This window comes from Vipera berus (assembly GCF_964194415.1).
Source record: "Vipera berus genome assembly, chromosome: 11".
NCBI classification, from domain to species: Eukaryota; Metazoa; Chordata; class Lepidosauria; order Squamata; family Viperidae; genus Vipera; species Vipera berus.
In genome coordinates this window covers 1,071,521-1,089,068 of record NC_138214.1, presented here as the reverse complement: position 1 = coordinate 1,089,068, position 17,548 = coordinate 1,071,521, and the positions used below count along the sequence as shown (strand labels likewise).

Here is a 17,548-nt window from a genome sequence, read left to right as displayed (position 1 = left end):
AGTCCAGGTTGCTGCAGATCGCAACAGCTTCCAGGAAGTGCGCGGGGAGGGGGGTGTCTTCCTGCATCCCTTTGGCTCCGGGATGCTCAGCGCCTCCAACTGCTCGGATCCGGAGACGGGCCGGGGGGGGGAGGCGCTCCGGGGAAGGAGGCTCCCAGGGAACGCGGCAGGCGGGGCGGGGGGCGAGAGCTTCCAAGGGAGGGGGCCGGGAGAGGCGGGTTGTGGGTTTTTTTTGAGCTTTCCCACCCGCAGCGCCCGTGGGGGGGTCTCGGGGCATCCGCGGCGCTGCCCCTTCCCCTCCCGGGCGCGGCGGCGCCTTCTTCGGCGGGCAGGGCGTCCGGCAGCGCGCTTCCTCCCTGCCTCCCGCCCGCCGTCCAGGGCGCGTCCAGAGCGCCGGCTCTCCTCCCCGCCCGGTCCCGCCTCACCTGCGCCGGGGAGCCGCGCACCGCCTCGGAGACGCTGTGCCGCAGCTCGGCCGCCGTGCCCGGCTTGCTCAGCCGCTTGGTGAACTTGCGCACCTCCGCCGCGGCCATGGCCGGGCAGCCCGCGGGGACAAAGGCAGCGGCGGGCGGGGCGCAGCGGGGCCGGGAAGCGCCGCGGCTGCTCCGGGCGGAGGGCTCTGAGCGCCCCCTGCCTGCCCGCCCGACCGCCCGACCGACGCCCGCCCGGAGCCCCGCCGCCGACCCCGCCCCGCCTGGCAGCCGGGCTCCGCGGGGCGGGGACGAGGAGGGGCGGCGCAGTCCGGCGCTGCCTTGAGCCGGGCCGCCCGGCAGCGCCGCGGGTCTCCAAGCGGGCCGGCGGAGGCTGCGAGTCGGCCCGCGGCGCCCCTCCCCGCCCCAACGCCGGGACTGCCCGCGAGGCTGCCGAGGGGGAGGTGGGGAGAGAGACCCCCCAACCCCGGCAGGTGTTTGCGCGGTGCGGCTATTGGGCGTTTCCCCGAAAGCAGCCGGGACCCCGAATCCGGACGTGGGCCGAGGCCGGGCCAGTTGAGGCTTTGGGGGAAAGCCGCCCCTCCGAAGTCGGGGATGGAAAAGACGGAAGACCGCGGACCGACCGGGGCCAAGCGAAAACCTTCCCGCCGCTCCGCGTGTTGTGCGATTAAAAAGCAATAACACCAACAGCGACGTTTTTCTCAGCGTGACCCATTTTTAATAAGACATCCTCTGTTTTCTTAAGCAGCAGCCACCGTCAACAGCCTTCCTGCAGGTTTTGCCCCTGCAAAACGGTTGCGTCATTGGTATTATTTTACAAATATTTACAAAGCCTTTTAAATTCAGTTTTAACTCTAAACAAGGATAACAAAAACAAAACTTAAAACTACAATATTTTAAAAATATGTAAACAGTTTTATTTTACATCGTTGTAAAATATAAGAATTGTTCCTAATGCAGCTTAAGTTGCTTTAAAGTGAGCGTAGTATCCCTGTGCCTGGGATTAAGGAATGAGAAACTCTTTCGTAGAAATATTGTGCTCCAGTGTGCAAAAAGGGAACAGGACAGAATCGAGAGTGCACAACAGTGAGAAGACCACGTTATAAAACACCGAAACGAGGTTGCCGCTAATCCATCTGCGGGGTTAGGAGTCAACGAAGGAGCCATCTCACAGAACTTAACGGGTCTGGCCAGAAATGCAGCTCGGTGAAGAGAAATTAAAAGACAGATCAGCTTTGCAGGGGCCTCTGGGCAGAGGGCCTTTAACTTTGTGCAACTGCAAGGAATTACAGGCCTGCCCCTATTTGGGCACCACTGAATCGACTAAATTTTCACCTGTGCAAAACTGTTCCTAGGCGACCCCCGGAGGAGCATCTCTGCGCATAAATATCTCGCTACGCTTTTTGTGCAGGCTTGTTCTGCGTCCGGCGCATTACGCAGCAGCAGAATTATCCAGAAATTGCAAGGGTCATTTTTCTTCTTCTGAGCGCGGCTGCCGGCGGTCTGCCCTTTCTAATCTAAAAAGCGGAGGGGGGGGGCTTAAGAGGTTGGGAGCGGTGCTGCTTTTTCGGGAGCTCCAGGACAGCAGCCTTAAAGGAAGGAGTTCAACGCTAAGCCGACCTCCAGCGCGAGATTATGCTCTGCGTCACCAAGCACAAGATTCACACCCGGGTACCATGATTGCGATGCTGCTGAGTTACTGGCGACTCTTCAACAGAGATTTTTCTTTTTGTTGATAAAGACTTTGATGGCTCCGGTGAAATCGGCAGAGAGAAGCACCTCGGCATGGTCCGCCTTCAAGGCTCCTTAAAAGACAGAAGCCGCAGCTTTAGAAAAAAAGGGCCAGGAAGTGGGGGGAGAAGAGGGGCGGCTTGCAAAAGACCCCCAGTCAGAAGCCTCTACCCGAGTGGCTGATTCTGCTTGGGATCAGACTAGGAACGGAGAGCGAGCGAGCGAGTGATCCCCCTTCCACACACTTTGCCAACCCAGAGACTGCTGGGGGGGGGGGAAGGGACACGTGTGGCCAGATTTTCGATTTTTTTCCCTGGACTTTGGAGAAGTATTTTGGTCACAACTAGCGGCCTCCCATACCATCAACCATGGTCTCCCTCTGGACCAAATTTGGGAATTGGGGATGGGTGGCCCTGAGCTGTGCTGGTTCTCCTCCTTCCTTCGGAGTCGTTCTTGGTGTGGGGGGGAATAGGTTCAGGCTGGGGGTTCTTCCCTTGGGGGGGACTTGGAGGTCTTCCAGTCCAACCCCCTGCTCAGGCAGGAAGCCCTATACCATTCCAGACAGATGGCTGTCCAGTCTCTTCTTAAAACCTCCAGTGATGGAGCACCCACAACTTCTGGAGGCAAGTTGTTCCACTGGTTAATTGTTCTCACTGGAAATTCCTCCCTTAGTTCCAGGTTGTTTCTCTCATTGATTAGTTTCCATCCATGCTTCTTCTCCTGCCTTTGGGTGCTTTGGAGCAGAGGTCTCCAATCTAGACCACTTTAAAACTTGTGGACTTCAACTCCCAGAATTCCCCAGCCAGCACGAGTTGAACTCCATAAGTCTTAAAGTGTTCAAGTTTGGAGACCGCTGCTTTGGAGAACAGGTTGGCCCTCAAATATTGGAACATTGTTATCATGTCACCTCTAGTCCTTCTTTTCATTAAACCCGACATATCCAATTCTAGCATTATTATTATTTAGTATTTCCAGAAGGTCAGAAGCTGCAGGGGCTGGAAAATTGGGGCTCCGTGGCCTTGTAGGTCCAGATCATGTTTGTGGGGCCTTCAGGGAAACTCTTCTGGCGCTGCTGAGAATTTGGGGAGCTGGACCCCCACCCCTGCAGAGGACCCCGGGCCAGAGAAGGCCATCCTGGACACCTACCAGACGGAATGGGGTCTGCCGCCACCGACTCTTCACTTCTGCTTTCTCCCGGGGGCTTCTCGGCTGCTTCGGAGACCATCAGGCTGGGGTTCGGGGCAAAGATGGCGGAGGTGACCACAGCATTGTGTGCTAGAAGGGGAAGGAAGCCTGTGAGGAGACGCAGGAGAAGAGAGTTCTGCGCAGTTGTGTGTCTTTGTGGACCGGATCCGAGGCAGAGAATCGGCAGCAGCAATTACGAGGGAGAGTTTTTGGCTGTGTTACTGTTGTGTACGGGGGTTTTATTGTGTGTATCCTTTAGGGAGGGCATCTCAGAGGTATTTTGGGTGGCTATTAAGCTTCTGCAGAAAACTTGCATTTATGGAAAAACGCTGCAGCTCCCCTTTCCCCAAACACGTCCCCCACCAGCTGGTTCCATGGCTGGGTTTTTACAAGCCGATGGTTGCAAACTGTTTCTTGAGGCCCCTGGACGGTGATCAGCCAGCTGTCTCCCCCCCCCCCGGCCCTACACCAAAACCCACCCTCCCCAGAGCAAATTCAGGGGGCCAAGGGGGGGTGCACGTCTGCTTTACCTTTGACCCCCTCCCAGAAGTCATTGCGATCTCTCCTGACGGAGGAGAATTTGCTCAGGTCGTGGTACGTGCTCCAGATGTACACATACTTGTCTTCGGAGCCACTGACGATGTAGGTGAAGTCGTGGCTGAGGAGGGAAAGAGGGGACCCCTTTGCTTCAAGATGACGTCTGCCTCCCCTGCCCCATCGAGGTCGCAAATCCCGAATTTAGGAGATACTTCTTCCTGCCCTTCAACCAGGAGTTCTGAACCAGCCCCGTTGCCTCCCGCCGGTTCACTTTCCTGGGCCTTGAGCCCCCTTCCTCACCTGAAGCTGGCTTTGATTTGGCTGCTGCTGTTGACGTAGCCCTTGTACTTCATCGAAAGAGACAGGTCCCGCAGATCGTAGAGCCTGATGCGCGAGTCGTTGGAGGTTACGAGGATCTAGCAAGGCAAGGAGGCGTTTTCCTTCGTATTTTGACCCAGACTGGCAGATGCTCCCGTGCCACACCTGGGATTAGCCGTCATAGCTGTTATTCCGCTGCTCCCTGCCTACGGCATGCTTTGCCAGCTTGACATCAGCAAAGGCGAAAGGGGGAGAGATTGGAATGTGGGGGGCTGGGGGGGTGTTGAAGCAGAGCCGGCCCCGATTGTGGGGAGCACCAATCAAGCGCAAGCTCAGCAAAAGGAATGTGGAGATGGGAAAGGCGCGAATGCAAGGTCCCTTTCCAAAACAACCCGAGGACTTTCAATTGGACATTGAGTGATAATGGGGGAGTGGGGGGGGGGCAGGGGAAAAGGGGAAAAGAACTCCATCATTTTGGAGCCAGGCCAACACTGCCTGCTCTAATCTGTAACCACTCTGTTCTCAGTAAAGTATACTCGGGGCTGGGGGGGGGGGGAGAGAAATGAACCAGGGGCTTTTCTTTGAGATGGATGACATTAGCTTCAAAAAAAGGAGCCAGGTGCCTTCAGATTGGCCTGGGTTTTAAATGTTGTCATGGGTGTCCTCAGATTTATGGCCCAAATTCCGCTGGGAAGTCGTGGGGTCTGGAGGCTGAGGCTCCTGCGTCTGGCGGTGGGCAAAGGCCCTGAAATCTCCTGCCTTCACTGCACGTAAAGCCACCCCATCCTCAGGAGGTCACCCCCCGAGAGTCAGCCCGGCCTGCTGCTACCTTGTTTTCACCCGGCAGGGGCTCGATCCCCGTGATCTTCCTCCCCACTCGATTCCGTCCTCTGGTCGACCGCACGTGGATCTGAGTGTGGTACTTGAGATGCTGAAGAGAAAGGTGGGAGAAGGGAGGAGACCCCCCTGAGACACAGAAGGCGGCCGGGGGGGGGGGGGCGGGGGGCCCCTGCGGAGATCGGCAGGGGGAGCCGGAAGAGGCCGGCTTCTGGGGGCTGAAAGGTGGGGGGGGTCCCAGGGGCTCACCTCAGTGTCGTAGAAGATACACCGGCCGTCGTAGGTACCAATCACGGCGTATTTGCCATTCTGGCAAAAGTTTGCCGCGGTGATCAGCTTGGTCTGCCCATCCACCTCATTCCAGAGGGCCACCTTTTTGTCAGGAATGTTCCAGAGCCGAAGTTTGCCGTCCAGCGAGCCGCTTAAGAAGTACCTGTCATCCTAAAAGGGGCCGGAAGAGCCCTTTTACCTCAGAACTGGGAGAGGCGTCTTGGCAGCCACCCTTGGCACCTGCCGGAGGACAATCCTGGGCCCGTCTGCTCCAAGGCCACGCCCGAGATGTCCTCAGCCACGTCTGGGCATGCTGGATCTCTCCTTCCCTCTCAGGACATGCAAACCCACTTCCCGTGCAAACTGGGTTGAAAATGCAGCACAGAATTTAAGGAAGGGGCCACCGGCACTGACCCTGGGATGGAAGGCGATCGCCGTGACAAAGTCGATATGCTGGAAACAGCACAAGCATTCCCGCCGGGATATGTGCCAGAGCCGGACGGTCTTATCCATGGATGAGGAGAGCAGGAAGTAATTCTGCGGAACACGAACCAAAGGGAAGAAATGGCACTTCTGGTGCACTAACTGAGAAGGGAGGATTCAAACCTGGTTTTGGAATCCCCAAAGTAATCAGGGCTGGAGTTAAACCACAACAGAACATTTTTGATGTCTCCCCCCTTTGGTTGGCGAAAAGGGAGGGTGCCTTGTCAGAATTTTATGGTGGTCCAGGTGTTTGCTGGTTATTTTCAGGAAGGACCACACAATACCCAAGTGCAATTCCCCAGCACCCGGGCATTGTAACTAGCTTAAAAGATAAACAGCCGGAGGAAATGAGGCCCTTACTTTAGACCAGGACAAATCCAGGAGGTCGGCCGTGTGCCCTTTGTACTTGCAGAATGGCCGCTGCCGAAACGGCGTGCTCTTGTCGTCGGGGTCTTCATCGGTCCCGCTACAAACCTGAAAAGCAGATGTAAAAGAATGACAGTCCCAACCTCTTCCTGGATGCAGGCAGAGAAAGCAGTGCCCCCCCCCCCAGGTGTTTTCACATTTGGGGGACATCAAGACCCTCCCCCGCTCCTGGCCATTCCCACTAAGGAAAACTGATTTGAGGCCCTGCAACTAGATGAGGGAAGTGTGGTGCACACTGAAGCCATTCCTCTAGGAAACCCTGTGTTGCTCGGCCGTGGCAACTCGCAGAGGCAGGGGTTTCAACCCCAGAATTCCCCAGCCGGCAGAGCAAAGCTGAGCAACCTGCTGGCGACTGTGGGGGGCTGCAAAGAGCTATTTCAGGGGTGGACAGATAAGGATAGAAAACTCCAGGGGGACCCCCAGCCTCGTGGGCACAGCCTCCTGACTCACCCCCATATCGTTATCTGACTTGGCCGAGTTCAAACTCTCCTGAGATGGGGAGGGGGAGACGCGGCCTGCAAGGCAAGAGAGGAAAGCAGCTGAAGGGGGCTTCTCCGGAGAACTGCCCACTTCCTGCTCCAGCTGAGCAGGCCGTCTGCCCCACTGCCCAGGCCCAGAAGCTGGAGGTACCTTCCGAGTTGTACTTCATCCGCATGTTGTTGAAATAATCAAAAGCCGTCTTCAGCACCCAGATCCGCACGAGGTTGTCCTGGCCCGCAGAGGCCAGTAGCCGGCCGCAGTGAGAAAACTTCATGGTCCAGACAGCTCCCTGTCCGGAACGGCAATCCTGGTTAACGAGCCCTGCGCTAAAGGCCTGCATGCGCCGCCCCTCCAGCCAGGCCACAGGGAGGCAGCTCACCATGTGCTCTCCGCTGAGATCCTGCACGACTTTCACTTGCTCAAAGTCGTAGGGCCCCTTGAAGCCGTGGGCGGCTTTGAATTTCACCGGCCGGGTATACGGCATGCCTTCGTCATCGCTGGACGACGGATCGTCTTGATCGGTGTGGAAGACTGAGAAGGGAGAGCAGGCGAGGATCAGAGGCGTTTCCTTTTGGGCTTCTCACAATTACAGCCTCCAGAGGTAGCCAGAAGGCCAGCAAGAATGAAAACCTTCCACTCCCCTCCCCCCATCCGTAATCCTGCCGTTTATACAGCACTTTTTTGGAGAGCTAAATGCAATGGAGTGTAATTTTAACGTATGCTGATTAAAATAGAATGAAGATTCTATTCCATTTCGTTCCATTCACTTTGGATGCAAAGAAATGGTGAGAAGCTGTTCTTTCCCCGTATCGACTCCCGTTTTGACCCAGGAATGCCAAGGGTGGAACACTGGGGTGGAGGTGGGGGGTGGGCTTGCAAAATCAGGGGCGGACACTTTTAGCAATATTTCAGTCATTGCTACAGACTTTGGGCAGGATGGTTTTGTCTGTGCGGCAGTGGTCTGGATTGGAGGGAGCAAAGGCAGCAGAGCTCGTAAATTCAAGCCTTTTGGATCAGAGCCCTCCGCCTCACCCACCTTCGTCTCGCACGCTCTTCACTTTGTTGACGGCACGTTCTCCGTACTCTTCGGCCAGATGCCGAGCCCTCTTGACTGATTTGCCCAAGAATTTTTTCAGCTGCGTCCTTCAGAAGGCAGAGAAACAGCAAACGGTTTTCCTCAGCAAAGATCTCCGACAGTTACACTGATTTCAGAGGCGCCTCCCCAACATTTCCCACCCTACCAATGCCTGTTCAAACGTTTGATGGACAGGCAAGGCTAACTCTGGGGCGATTCGGACTGAAAACCTCGGTGTCCAACTTCTCTGCAATGGGATGAGTCCACGACTGCTTCGAAACCCTGTCCTGTTCGGCTGCTCTGGGAAAGGTGGGGGGCAGGGCTTGCAGGGTTTGGGGGGAGCTCTGGCTGGAAGGCCAGACAGGTCTCCTTGCATCCTTGAGACAAGTGGGGGACCTTCCAGAAATCTCCGAGAAAGAGGACAAGACAGGGGGAGCAAAACGGATCCCTAAAAACAGATATCCTGGTTTGTCTGCTGAAACCGTTTCTATCAGTCCTGACTTCCCCCCAAGCCCCACTAAAGAAGAGCAGCCCCCCCTTCACCCTAAGAAGCAGCAGCCTCACGTTTTCTGCTTCAAGCGCCCTCCGTCGGTGTCGCTTTGCTGCAGCTGCATCTTGTCTTCATCGTCCGACTGGGCCCCGTCGTTACTGTGCAAGGCAACCAGGAGGGTTCAGTGTCAGGGACTGAGGGCATCAAAGAGGAAGGCCGCCCTGTCTGTGGTGTGCCAGGCTCGGCCTTTGGAGGCACAGATGGCGCTAGTGGCCCAGACGTGGCCCCTCTTGGCTGCAGTGAGTGGTACCAGGAGCTCCGAAGAGCCTCTCTGTGGCTCAGGCGCCTACGGCCATGCTCGGGGGCAGCCAGAGAAATTGGCAGGGCAGCACAGAAGCGACGCAGTGGATCCCCGCCTGGCTCCGTACCTGACATATTCCTTCGTCCGCCGCATGATGTGCAGCGTCAGGGGATTGATGCCCGTGGGCAGCTTTTCCTCCGCCAAGCTCAGGGGTATCTCCTCGCCCGTGTCCAGGTTCTTGATCATGACGCTGGCCAAGATCTCCTGCAAGGAAGGGCAGGAGAGACAACGGCGAGCGTCAGCTTTCTGGATCCTTCCAGGGCTGCAGTCGAGGACCAGAGACGGACTCGGGTCAAGATGCAGCAAAGGGGCAAACTGGAGGGGCAGCTTTGTCAGAGAAGGGCCCCTTCTGCAGCCAGAGCCGCCCTCTTTCGCCTGGAGGGGCTCCCAGCCGCTCCGGTGGGACAAAGCCACAGCTCAGCTCTGCAGAAGGACCGCTGGGAAGGGGCCTGCCTAAAGCCCAGCGCCAGCCACCTCCGAGGGGACAAGAAGGGGTACCTCATCTGTGAGTTCTCTGCCCGAATTAGACCGGGGTCTCTGGGGTCCAATCACTTCACCTGACACCACCTGGCCATCAGCCGATTTCCCGTTCTCCTGCAACAACAGGGTGTGTGTGTGTGTGTTTAAATACAAAACCGAAAGAGGCGGGAGACCCCAACCCACCTATTCTGCGGTGCTGCGCAGAGGATTGAGCCGGGGCCCAGACTAGAAAAGCTGTTTCCTGGGAGCAACAATTAATGCCTGCAATATGGTTGCTACCCTCGCAGAGGGGCTGCAATTCTCCCCAGGCCAGGGAGCGAGCACCCCTAACCACCGAAGGTCTGACCTCTGACCCCAAGAGAGCATGCACAGGATTGCAAGATATGACTCTAGATTAGAGCACTTTGTGTGTGGGGAGGGCGAGCCTGCTGGCATTCTCAGCTCAGTGCCCATAACGTGCAGCGTTCTCCAAAGACGCGCCTGGATCCAGCTGAGCACAGCAACAGCCTCAGCTATACTAGGGCCAGCTCCCTCCCCGGAATGCTGGCTTGGCACACGCAAAGAACTCCTAGTCACTCCTAAGGGGAAAATGGGCTCTTGGTGACCCCCAGCTCGCTCTCCGAGGCAGCCGGTGCGCTCTGGCCAAACTCACCTGAGCAGTGACAACTTTGTCGCCGCTCGTGGCACTCGCCAAGTCCAAGGAAGGCTGAGAGTCTTTGGCGACGGAGTCGAGGGAGGCGTTGGGCGTCAGGAGGCCCCCCAGGGAAAAAGGCTCCCCAGGAACTGTGGAAGAAACACGGGGGTTGAAGGGGACCGGACTGACAGGGACACCTCCGCGAGGATTTGGCTAGGAATTGAAAACTTGCCTTCCAGGCCAGGAATTTTGCTGGTCTCGATTTCCGAGTCGCTTTTTTTCTTCCTCGGTGGGGGGGCGGGCCGGGCAGGGGGGGGTGGCCTGGGGGGTGGGAGTCCCATGGGAGGCGGGGGCCGCGCTGGGCCAGATTTCTTTGTGCTGGCCACGATATCTGGCTCCATGGTCAGCTGTCGGGGGGGCTTAGCCGGAGGTGGCTCATCGGCAGCCGAGCAGCCTTGAGGGAGTGAGGGATCCGAGGACGGTGCCTGGTCCAATCCATCGGCGGTCTGGTGGCCTCCCTCCTCTGGCTGGTCTCCTCCGGCTGCTTTGCGCCCTCGGCTCTCACTTGGGCTTCCTGGAGAGACCGCAGCCTCTGCCCCCTCGTTGCTGGGAGGTGCCAAGGCCTCCTGGGGCGCCACCCCATTGGCCAGACCCGCAGGGGCTTCCGCGATTAAGAGTTCGGGAATGTGATGGAGGAGGTCTGCTCCGGAGACCCAAGCGTTTGCGTGTGATGAGGGGCTGGTCAGTTCCTTTGGGGAAGGAGCCAAGGGGTCATCCTCAAGCCGATGGGCTTTCTGGCTTTCTTCTATGATGTTGTCAATGATCTGGAGAGCAAATAAAGGCACAACTGCAATCAGACTGGTGAGTTCGCTTAATAACCACTGCAAAAAAGATCATATAATCAAGCTGGTCACATGAGTGATCCACTTTATGACTGTCATGACTTATGATGATAATGAGCAGGCTCTAAAATGACTGTAAGATGAGGACTGCGTGTATTGGTTTATAGTAGGTGGTTTCCAAACTTGGCAACTTTAAGACTTGTGGACTTTTAACTCCCAGAATTCCTGAGCCAGCTGGTCGGGGATTTCTGGGAGTTGAAGTCCACAAGTCTTAAAAGTCTATCCTGAAAAAAGTACTGCAAAACAAAACATAAACCATATCAACATCCGGGATTAAGAGGTGGTGAAACAGCCGTCCCGTATGTGGCTGAGAAAGGCTACTCAACAGTGCTCTGACATCTGCTCATCAGCAGTTTTAGGCCTGCAGAACAAACCTCTTTGGGGTCATCTTGCTTGATGTCCAGGTCTTTCCCTCCTTCACGGTCATCCACCAGAGAACCTCTGCCCGGCTCCTGGAAAACAGGATCACAGGTAACCAGGCCTCACCATAAGAAGTCGGGAGAGCTGAAGTCCAGTGGTGGCTGCCACAAACGATGGGAACTGCTGCCTCCAGCCGGATGGAGGGACTAACTGGAGAAAATGAACGCTGATAATGCGGATATCCTAGAAGCAACTAAACACCTTGGCAGCGGCTGCAGCTTCTCAGAAAGTTAAAAGCAGAGAGTGGCATCTGGGATCCATAACAACAGCGGCTCTACACCAATGTTTCTTAATCTTGGCAACTTTGCGTCAGGTGGATTTTAACTTCTGGGAGCTGAAGTCCACTGCTCTTAAAGTTGCTGAGGTTGAGAAACCCTGATCTAAGGCAGCACTGAAGGGGCTGAACCAGAGACAGACAACGCAGCCCCCCACCCCCTCTCACCCCACCCTGCCAGTCAGCAGGTTAGAGGACATCGGGTTGGGGAAGTTGAATTATGTGCTTTCAGAGAGGGAAGGAAGCACAGGCCGTTTCCTCTCTGCCTGTTGCCCTAGCTGGGTCGCAAACGGAGAGGACTGGCTGCCCTCAAGAGGTGGCTGCTGCACGGCACAAATATTGACACAAAGGGACACACCTTCAGTACTGATGGCTCCGTGACTTTGGTTGGCGACCTAGTGGAGAAAAACAAAGACACGGACCAGATAAGACCAGCAGTAAACCCCCACCAGCTATTTAAGAATTAAGCTTGCAAGATCCCTTCTCTCCTTCTTCTGGTCATGGCTCTTGCTTGTCCAGCCTATGCCGGGCCCTGTGGAAGATTACTGGAGTGTCCAGTCCATGACACGCCCCCCTCTGTGGTGACCACAAGCCCAAACGTCTCCCCTTCTTCCTTGGATCTTTTTCGGTAAGGTTCTGAAGGCCATTTTATTGGCTTCCATTTTGCTTTCACGTATTTTGTGAGCATAAGCCCCTGCCTTTCCCAAGTCCCTTGCCGTATGCATCCCAGCTGGCTGTCACCTCCGAGGCTCACAAAGAGAGCCAGCCCCACTGCTTCCTTGCCCTGTTCGGGATAGAGCTGGGGGGACACCTTGCAGGTCTCCTAGTCCAAGCCCCTGCTCAAGCAGGAGACCCTACACCATTTCAGACAAGTGGTTGTCCAGTCTCTTCTTAAAGGCCTCCAGTGATGAAGAAACTACAACTTCTGGAGGCTAATTGTTCTCGCTGTCAGGAAGTTTCCCCTTAATTCCAAGTTGCTTCTCTCCTTGATTACTTTCCATCCATTGCTTCTCGTCTTGCCTTCTGGAGCTTTGGAAAATAAGTTCTGGCAGCCCCTCCTTTACTGGAATTTCCCTGCACTGCATTAGGAGGACACGAGAGTCCAGACTGACTTCTGACTGCCCAATGCTGCTGGACCCAAGATCCTGAAGTCTACGATAAGGAAAGGCTCAGGAAAGAACCAGCCAGAGCAACAGCTTGCTGCAGAAAAGGGTTTGCCTTTTTTTTTTAGAAAGTGCATTTAGCTGCTGCTCTAATTTGGTTTAAGAGCTCTTTGAGAGATTAAAAAAAATGCTGATTTCAAATCTGCTGATTTCAAATATGAATCATCCCTCCTCTCCTGCACCCTGGAATTTTTGAGGCTGAAAGCAACAATTGTGTGTGGAAGAGGCTTATTCAGCACCACGCGACTTTCCATCGGACAGTCTAGTGCAGGGGTCTGCAACCTTGACAAATTTAAGACTTGTGGACTTCAGCTATGCTGGCTGAGGAATTCTGGGAGCTGAAGTCCACAAGTCACCCCTGGTCTAATGATAGACAAGGGCCCATCTTTGAGCTACCCACAGCTAATCCCTCCACATCCCCATCAGCAGCAGAGACTCTAATTCACTGATCCTGAGCAGCTCAACATCTTGCTCTGAGCAGTTGATCAAAAGTATCGGGCTGTTTTCCAATCACCCGCCAGAAGAAACTGACTTAACACAGAACAAAACACAGTGGGTATGGCGGGTTTGTTTATTTGCCCTTCTTGGGGGAAAATCTCTGGGTCGGAGAAAACATGAGTGCAACCAGGAAAAGGATAAAAAAGGAGGGTGGGATGGGAGCCTGGCTGAGGGATTCTGGGGATGGGCTCGTGTCCAGAGGTGTAACATGGAAAAGCAGAGAAAAAGGCAGAGGAAGAAGGGAAGCAGAAATGTAAGGAACGAAAAAGAGGGCTTGTGGAGCAAAAGCAGGTGCTGGGAAGTCTCAGGGTGTGTCTGCCCTGCCACAAGGAGTCCTGAAGGGACAGGAGGGAGGGGACACCTAAGGGCAACTGGAGCTCTGCTGGTAAAATGGAAGACGAAGGAACAGTCAGATCTCAGTAACTAAGATGTGTGGACATAACACCCCAGTTTTACCCAGCCAGCTTGGGAATTCTGGGAGTTAAAATTCCACATTTCTTAGATTATGTTAGGTTTGGAATCAAAGTCCACGTCCCTTCAAACTTGTTGCTCCCGAATTCTGGGAATTGAAATCCACTCTCTTAAAGCACGCCAGCTGGGAAATTCTGGGAAATCCTTTTAAAGCTGCTGAGGCTGGTCGGGGAGTGACTCGGCCAAGGGAAGAAGGGTGCAAAGGGGGAAAGCGGGAGCCAGGAGGCCAGACCCCAAAAGGCAAACGAGGGCTGCGGCTGGCGGCAACTGGCCTCTCTGCAGGGGCGAAGGTGCCGTCCAGCTGGCGATAGCGGGGCTGGGACCAAGAGGTGACCAAGGCTGCCAAGGGGGGAGGCCAGAGGTGCCGCAGGGGCACAGAGCGGGGGAGGGGGGTCCTGGGGGCCGCTGCCCAGGTGGAGACCTTCGGGGAGGAGGGGGGGGAGAAGCAGGAAGGCCAGTCGGCAGGGTCGGTCCCGGGGACCAGGGCTTTGGTCTTCCCAGCCTTCGGACTCGTGCTGGGAACCTCTCGGGCGGGGGAAAGACGGGATACGGGTGGGAGCATCTCCCCCGCCAGGGGTTGGGGGGCCCCACCCGCCCCCTTCGGCCGGGGTCTGCAGTGGGGAATTCCTGCCCGGGGGGGGCAGCCTGGAAGGAGATGCGGGGCCAGGAAAGCGGCTCCGCTCGGCGCCGATCCGAAGCGAGGCTCCCGCGGGGCTGGGCAGGCCGGCCGCCCCAGAGGCGGGTCCGCGTTCGCCCTCCTTGCCGGAGCCGAGAGACGCCGGGCGCCCCGCTCCCTCCCGCCCCCCCCCAGCCGCGAGGAGGAGCGAGCGGCGCCCCCGGCTCCTGCCCCCCCCGGCCCTAGGGGCGGCCGACTCACGGCGCCGGGCTCCCGCCGTGCTGGGCCACGTCTTCGGGCGCGTCGTAGAAGAGCTCCTCGGTATCCGAGTCGGACGCCATCGCGGAAGCGACAGCGGCGGACCGGGCTGGGCCGCGCGGAGATCTCGCGAGAGCCGGCGAGGAGGCGTGGCCGGAATCAGCCGGGCGAGACCGAGGCGCGGGAGCGGAAACGCCCGCCCACTAACTTCCGGCGAGGGCTGGGCCGCCGTTTGCGCTCTTGCCCACGCGAGAACTCGGCCCGAGGCAGATGGGGGATGGGAAGAGAAATTGGCAGCGTGACGCGAAGCTGAACGGAAAGCCAACTGAAGGGGCCGAGCGCCAGTCTCGCGGCTCATGTCGCTCGAGTTCCCCCGATATTATTTCCAGCTCTCCCGAGCTTTTCGTTTCATGACACGGTTACAGGGTCCGTCCGTTTGAATTCCCCCCCCCGCTCTATCTTGTTACAGCGCTCCGTGGCGTCACGCTGGCCACGTGACTGCGAAAACGGCCTTGAAACGGAGAGGAGCAGCGCCCCCTGGAGTCGGCAACGGCTAGCGGAGCAAAATCCGCGGAGGCTCCTTTTCCTTCTCCTCTGACTGAAATTCTGATCTCCTTTGAATCCCGCGATTTGACTGCATTTGAATTCGAACCCGCAACCCCGCACCGGCGCTCCTCCTCCCTCCCCCTGCTTTCTCTGAGCCGCGCACGCGCAGTGCTGCATCCGAGCTCGCCATCTTGGTGACGCAAGGGGGCGGGGACCTGGAGAAGGGGGCGGGGCTCCTAATTCCGGCCTCGGGAGGACTTTTGAAAAGCTCCCGCAGCCGCCGCCGCTGAGCAAAAGAGCGGCTGGCGGGTGTCCTGCCTTCGGGTCGCGCCACTCCGGGGGCCTCGGACAGGAACGCCGGCGCGGCGGCTGCAGGTGAGGGGCGGCCGAAGGGGCCCCGGGGCGGCGGCGGGGGGCGCCTGTGGGGGGGGGCGGCGGCGGCGGCTTTGTGCTCCCTCAGTGACCGTCTGGGGGCGGGATCGCTGGCGCGGAGGGAGGAGCGCACGAGCGCGCCTCGCTGATTGGGCGCCGGGAGCGCGGCGGCGACGCCATTGGCTGGCGCGGGAGCATCGGGCGGGGTCAGGGGTGATGTGGAGCGAGGGTGCTCGCGCGCCTCTGCTTCGGCGCCGGGACGACTACAAAGCCCAGCACTCACAGCCCAGGCAGACTTGGCAGTTTAGGACATGGCGTAGGGGCCCAGGTAGGGATTCCCCAGGGGCTGGGCTTCGTTGGGGTGGGGGCTGCTCTGCTTGCCCGTTATAACCGATACCTCGTGGGGGGGGCTTCGTGAGTCCTGGGGCGGGCAGGGGGAAGAGGGAGGCTGGTTCCAAGGGACTTGGTGGACCATAGTGCTGTGCCCGGAGTCCGAGTGTCGTTGAGAGGCAGGAACGGAAAGTTTGCCCCCCCATCGCCCCCGCCCCAAAATAGGCTGCAGTTTCAAACGGGGTTTCTCAACCGAGGAGGAGGAGGAGGAGAAGCCCCCCAGCTGAATACGGGGAGTCCTCCACTTACGACCTCAGCTGAGCCACAAAATTTAAGTGAGAAATTTGTTGAGTTTTGCCCCATTTTACGCCTTGTCTCACCCCGTTTGTTAAGTGAATCACTGCAATTCTTCAATTAGTCACACGGTTGTTAAGTGAATCTGGCTTCCCCATTGACTTTGCATGGCGGAAGGTCGCAAAATGGTCCTGGGACACTGCAACCGTCATAAATGTGAGTCAGTTGTCAAGCATCGAAACATAAATCACAGGACCATGGGGATGCTGCAAGTGTGAAAAACAGTCCTAAGTCACTTTTTAGTGCCGTTGTAACTTTGAACAGTCACTAAGTAAACTTGTAAGTCGTGGACTACCTTTATTATGGGACGAAGCATGCTTGTCCTTCCTCTTCCAGCCGACCCCAAATAAAGTTAAAATGCAAATGAAAAATTCAGCCGGGAAGGTGGTGGTTATTTTCCAGCCTTTATCCACATTTAAAAACCTCCTGTAAAGATAATGAATGTAAATAAAGGGATGGTGATTGTAAGCAAACTTCAGCAGCTGGATATGACTAAAGCCTGTTGCAAAGTTTGTATGTTAAATTTATTTGATCCTTTGGAGAAAGGAGAAAAGGGCTTTACTGTTATTAAAGAAGTTACTGTTGCCATGATTAATTGTGATTAATTGTCTTACTTTATAATCTCTGCACTACATTCTGGATTTGGGGTGGCGGGATTATGGCTGAGAGAATGATTTCCAAAAAGCCAGGCTGTAGCTGAATTGCATATTTGATAAGAGATTTCTTGGGATAACCAAAGGTCAGTTTTGTTTATAAACTTTAGTTGGTTTAACTGTATCAGGCAGTCCATTCTGACTTATTCAATAAATTAAGGTAAAAACAAACTAACTTTAACATGTTAATGGAAGCTTATTCCGTTAAACCGAGCTAGCCACTTCTCTGTGCTGAGGAAGTTTTCTTCCTTTAAAGTGTGTCTGTGTCTACACACACACACACACACACACACACACACACACACACACACACATCCATCCATTAAGAAGCTGAGCAAAACCAGAATTGTGCATAGTAATTAAGCAAGCACTTGGAAAAGTAAGAATTGTGCATAGTAATTAAGCAAGCACTTGGAAAAGTATTAAATGGAGCTGCAGCCCTTTTGCCAAGTTCTAAAAAGTTGCTCAGCAACTTCACTTTCTCTTTGCCCCCCTCCTTCCCCCCTTCGAGGGTGGAGACAGAACTTTCCCATTCAGTCTGTACTGGGGAATGTAATTCATTCCTTGACAGTCAGTTTACCTATGGGAGGTGGGGAAAGAACTGCGTTTTGAACTTTCTTTCGCGAGAGAAAATCAGGAGGCTCTGTTGAATTCTTTCAGGGAATACTGCTCTGCTAGCCAGGATTTACTTCCTTACAGAGTTCACACACACACACACCTTCCCACGGATGGACTCTATATGCAGCCACAAATAAATAAAGTAGTAAATAAGGCAAGTAAATAAATATATAAGTGTAAAAGCTGTTGCCAAAGGGAGATAATGAAATGAACAAGCACACACTGTACCAAAATGAAAACAAAGAGAAGCTATTTTGCTGTCTTCCTGATTTTACATGCTGCCCTAGAGATTGTTGCCACATGATATGTTATGTCTTGTCAGACAGTAGAAGCAG

The 17,548-nt window shown here is 55.8% G+C and overlaps 3 protein-coding genes across 7 annotated transcripts in view; 1 reads left to right on the top strand and 2 right to left on the bottom strand.

Moving 5' to 3' along the window:
• DOCK11 (dedicator of cytokinesis 11) overlaps positions 1-675 on the bottom strand; it is a 48,321-nt gene extending 47,646 nt beyond the window's left edge. For all 3 annotated transcript variants that reach the window (XM_081336350.1, XM_081336352.1, XM_081336351.1), the window contains exon 1: positions 426-675. In XM_081336350.1, coding sequence (XP_081192476.1) covers positions 426-533 — 108 coding nt within the window. In that variant the 5' untranslated portion in view covers positions 534-675. The remainder of the gene's footprint in view (positions 1-425) is intronic.
• Positions 676-1,323: 648 nt separating this feature from the next.
• WDR44 (WD repeat domain 44) lies at positions 1,324-14,465 on the bottom strand. The gene is made up of 20 exons (XM_081336284.1): positions 14,344-14,465; positions 11,693-11,729; positions 11,015-11,092; positions 9,971-10,562; positions 9,757-9,887; positions 9,123-9,218; positions 8,692-8,828; positions 8,338-8,421; positions 7,735-7,841; positions 7,078-7,229; positions 6,849-6,987; positions 6,669-6,733; positions 6,153-6,266; positions 5,724-5,846; positions 5,289-5,480; positions 5,032-5,133; positions 4,185-4,300; positions 3,878-4,005; positions 3,309-3,437; positions 1,324-2,236 (listed from the first exon to the last, which is right to left on the bottom strand). Exons 1-20 carry the CDS (start codon positions 14,421-14,423, stop codon positions 2,142-2,144), a joined length of 2,697 nt encoding a protein of 898 aa, XP_081192410.1. The 5' UTR covers positions 14,424-14,465; the 3' UTR covers positions 1,324-2,141.
• Positions 14,466-15,128: 663 nt separating this feature from the next.
• KLHL13 (kelch like family member 13) overlaps positions 15,129-17,548 on the top strand; it is a 40,751-nt gene continuing 38,331 nt past the window's right edge. Inside the window, exon 1 of one of the 3 annotated variants that reach the window (XM_081336408.1) lies at positions 15,129-15,261. The gene's annotated coding sequence lies outside the window, so the exon portion shown is untranslated. Of the gene's footprint in view, positions 15,262-15,485; positions 15,587-17,548 lie in introns of those variants that run through there. The other 2 variants (XM_081336411.1, XM_081336409.1) reach the window with 2 other exon arrangements.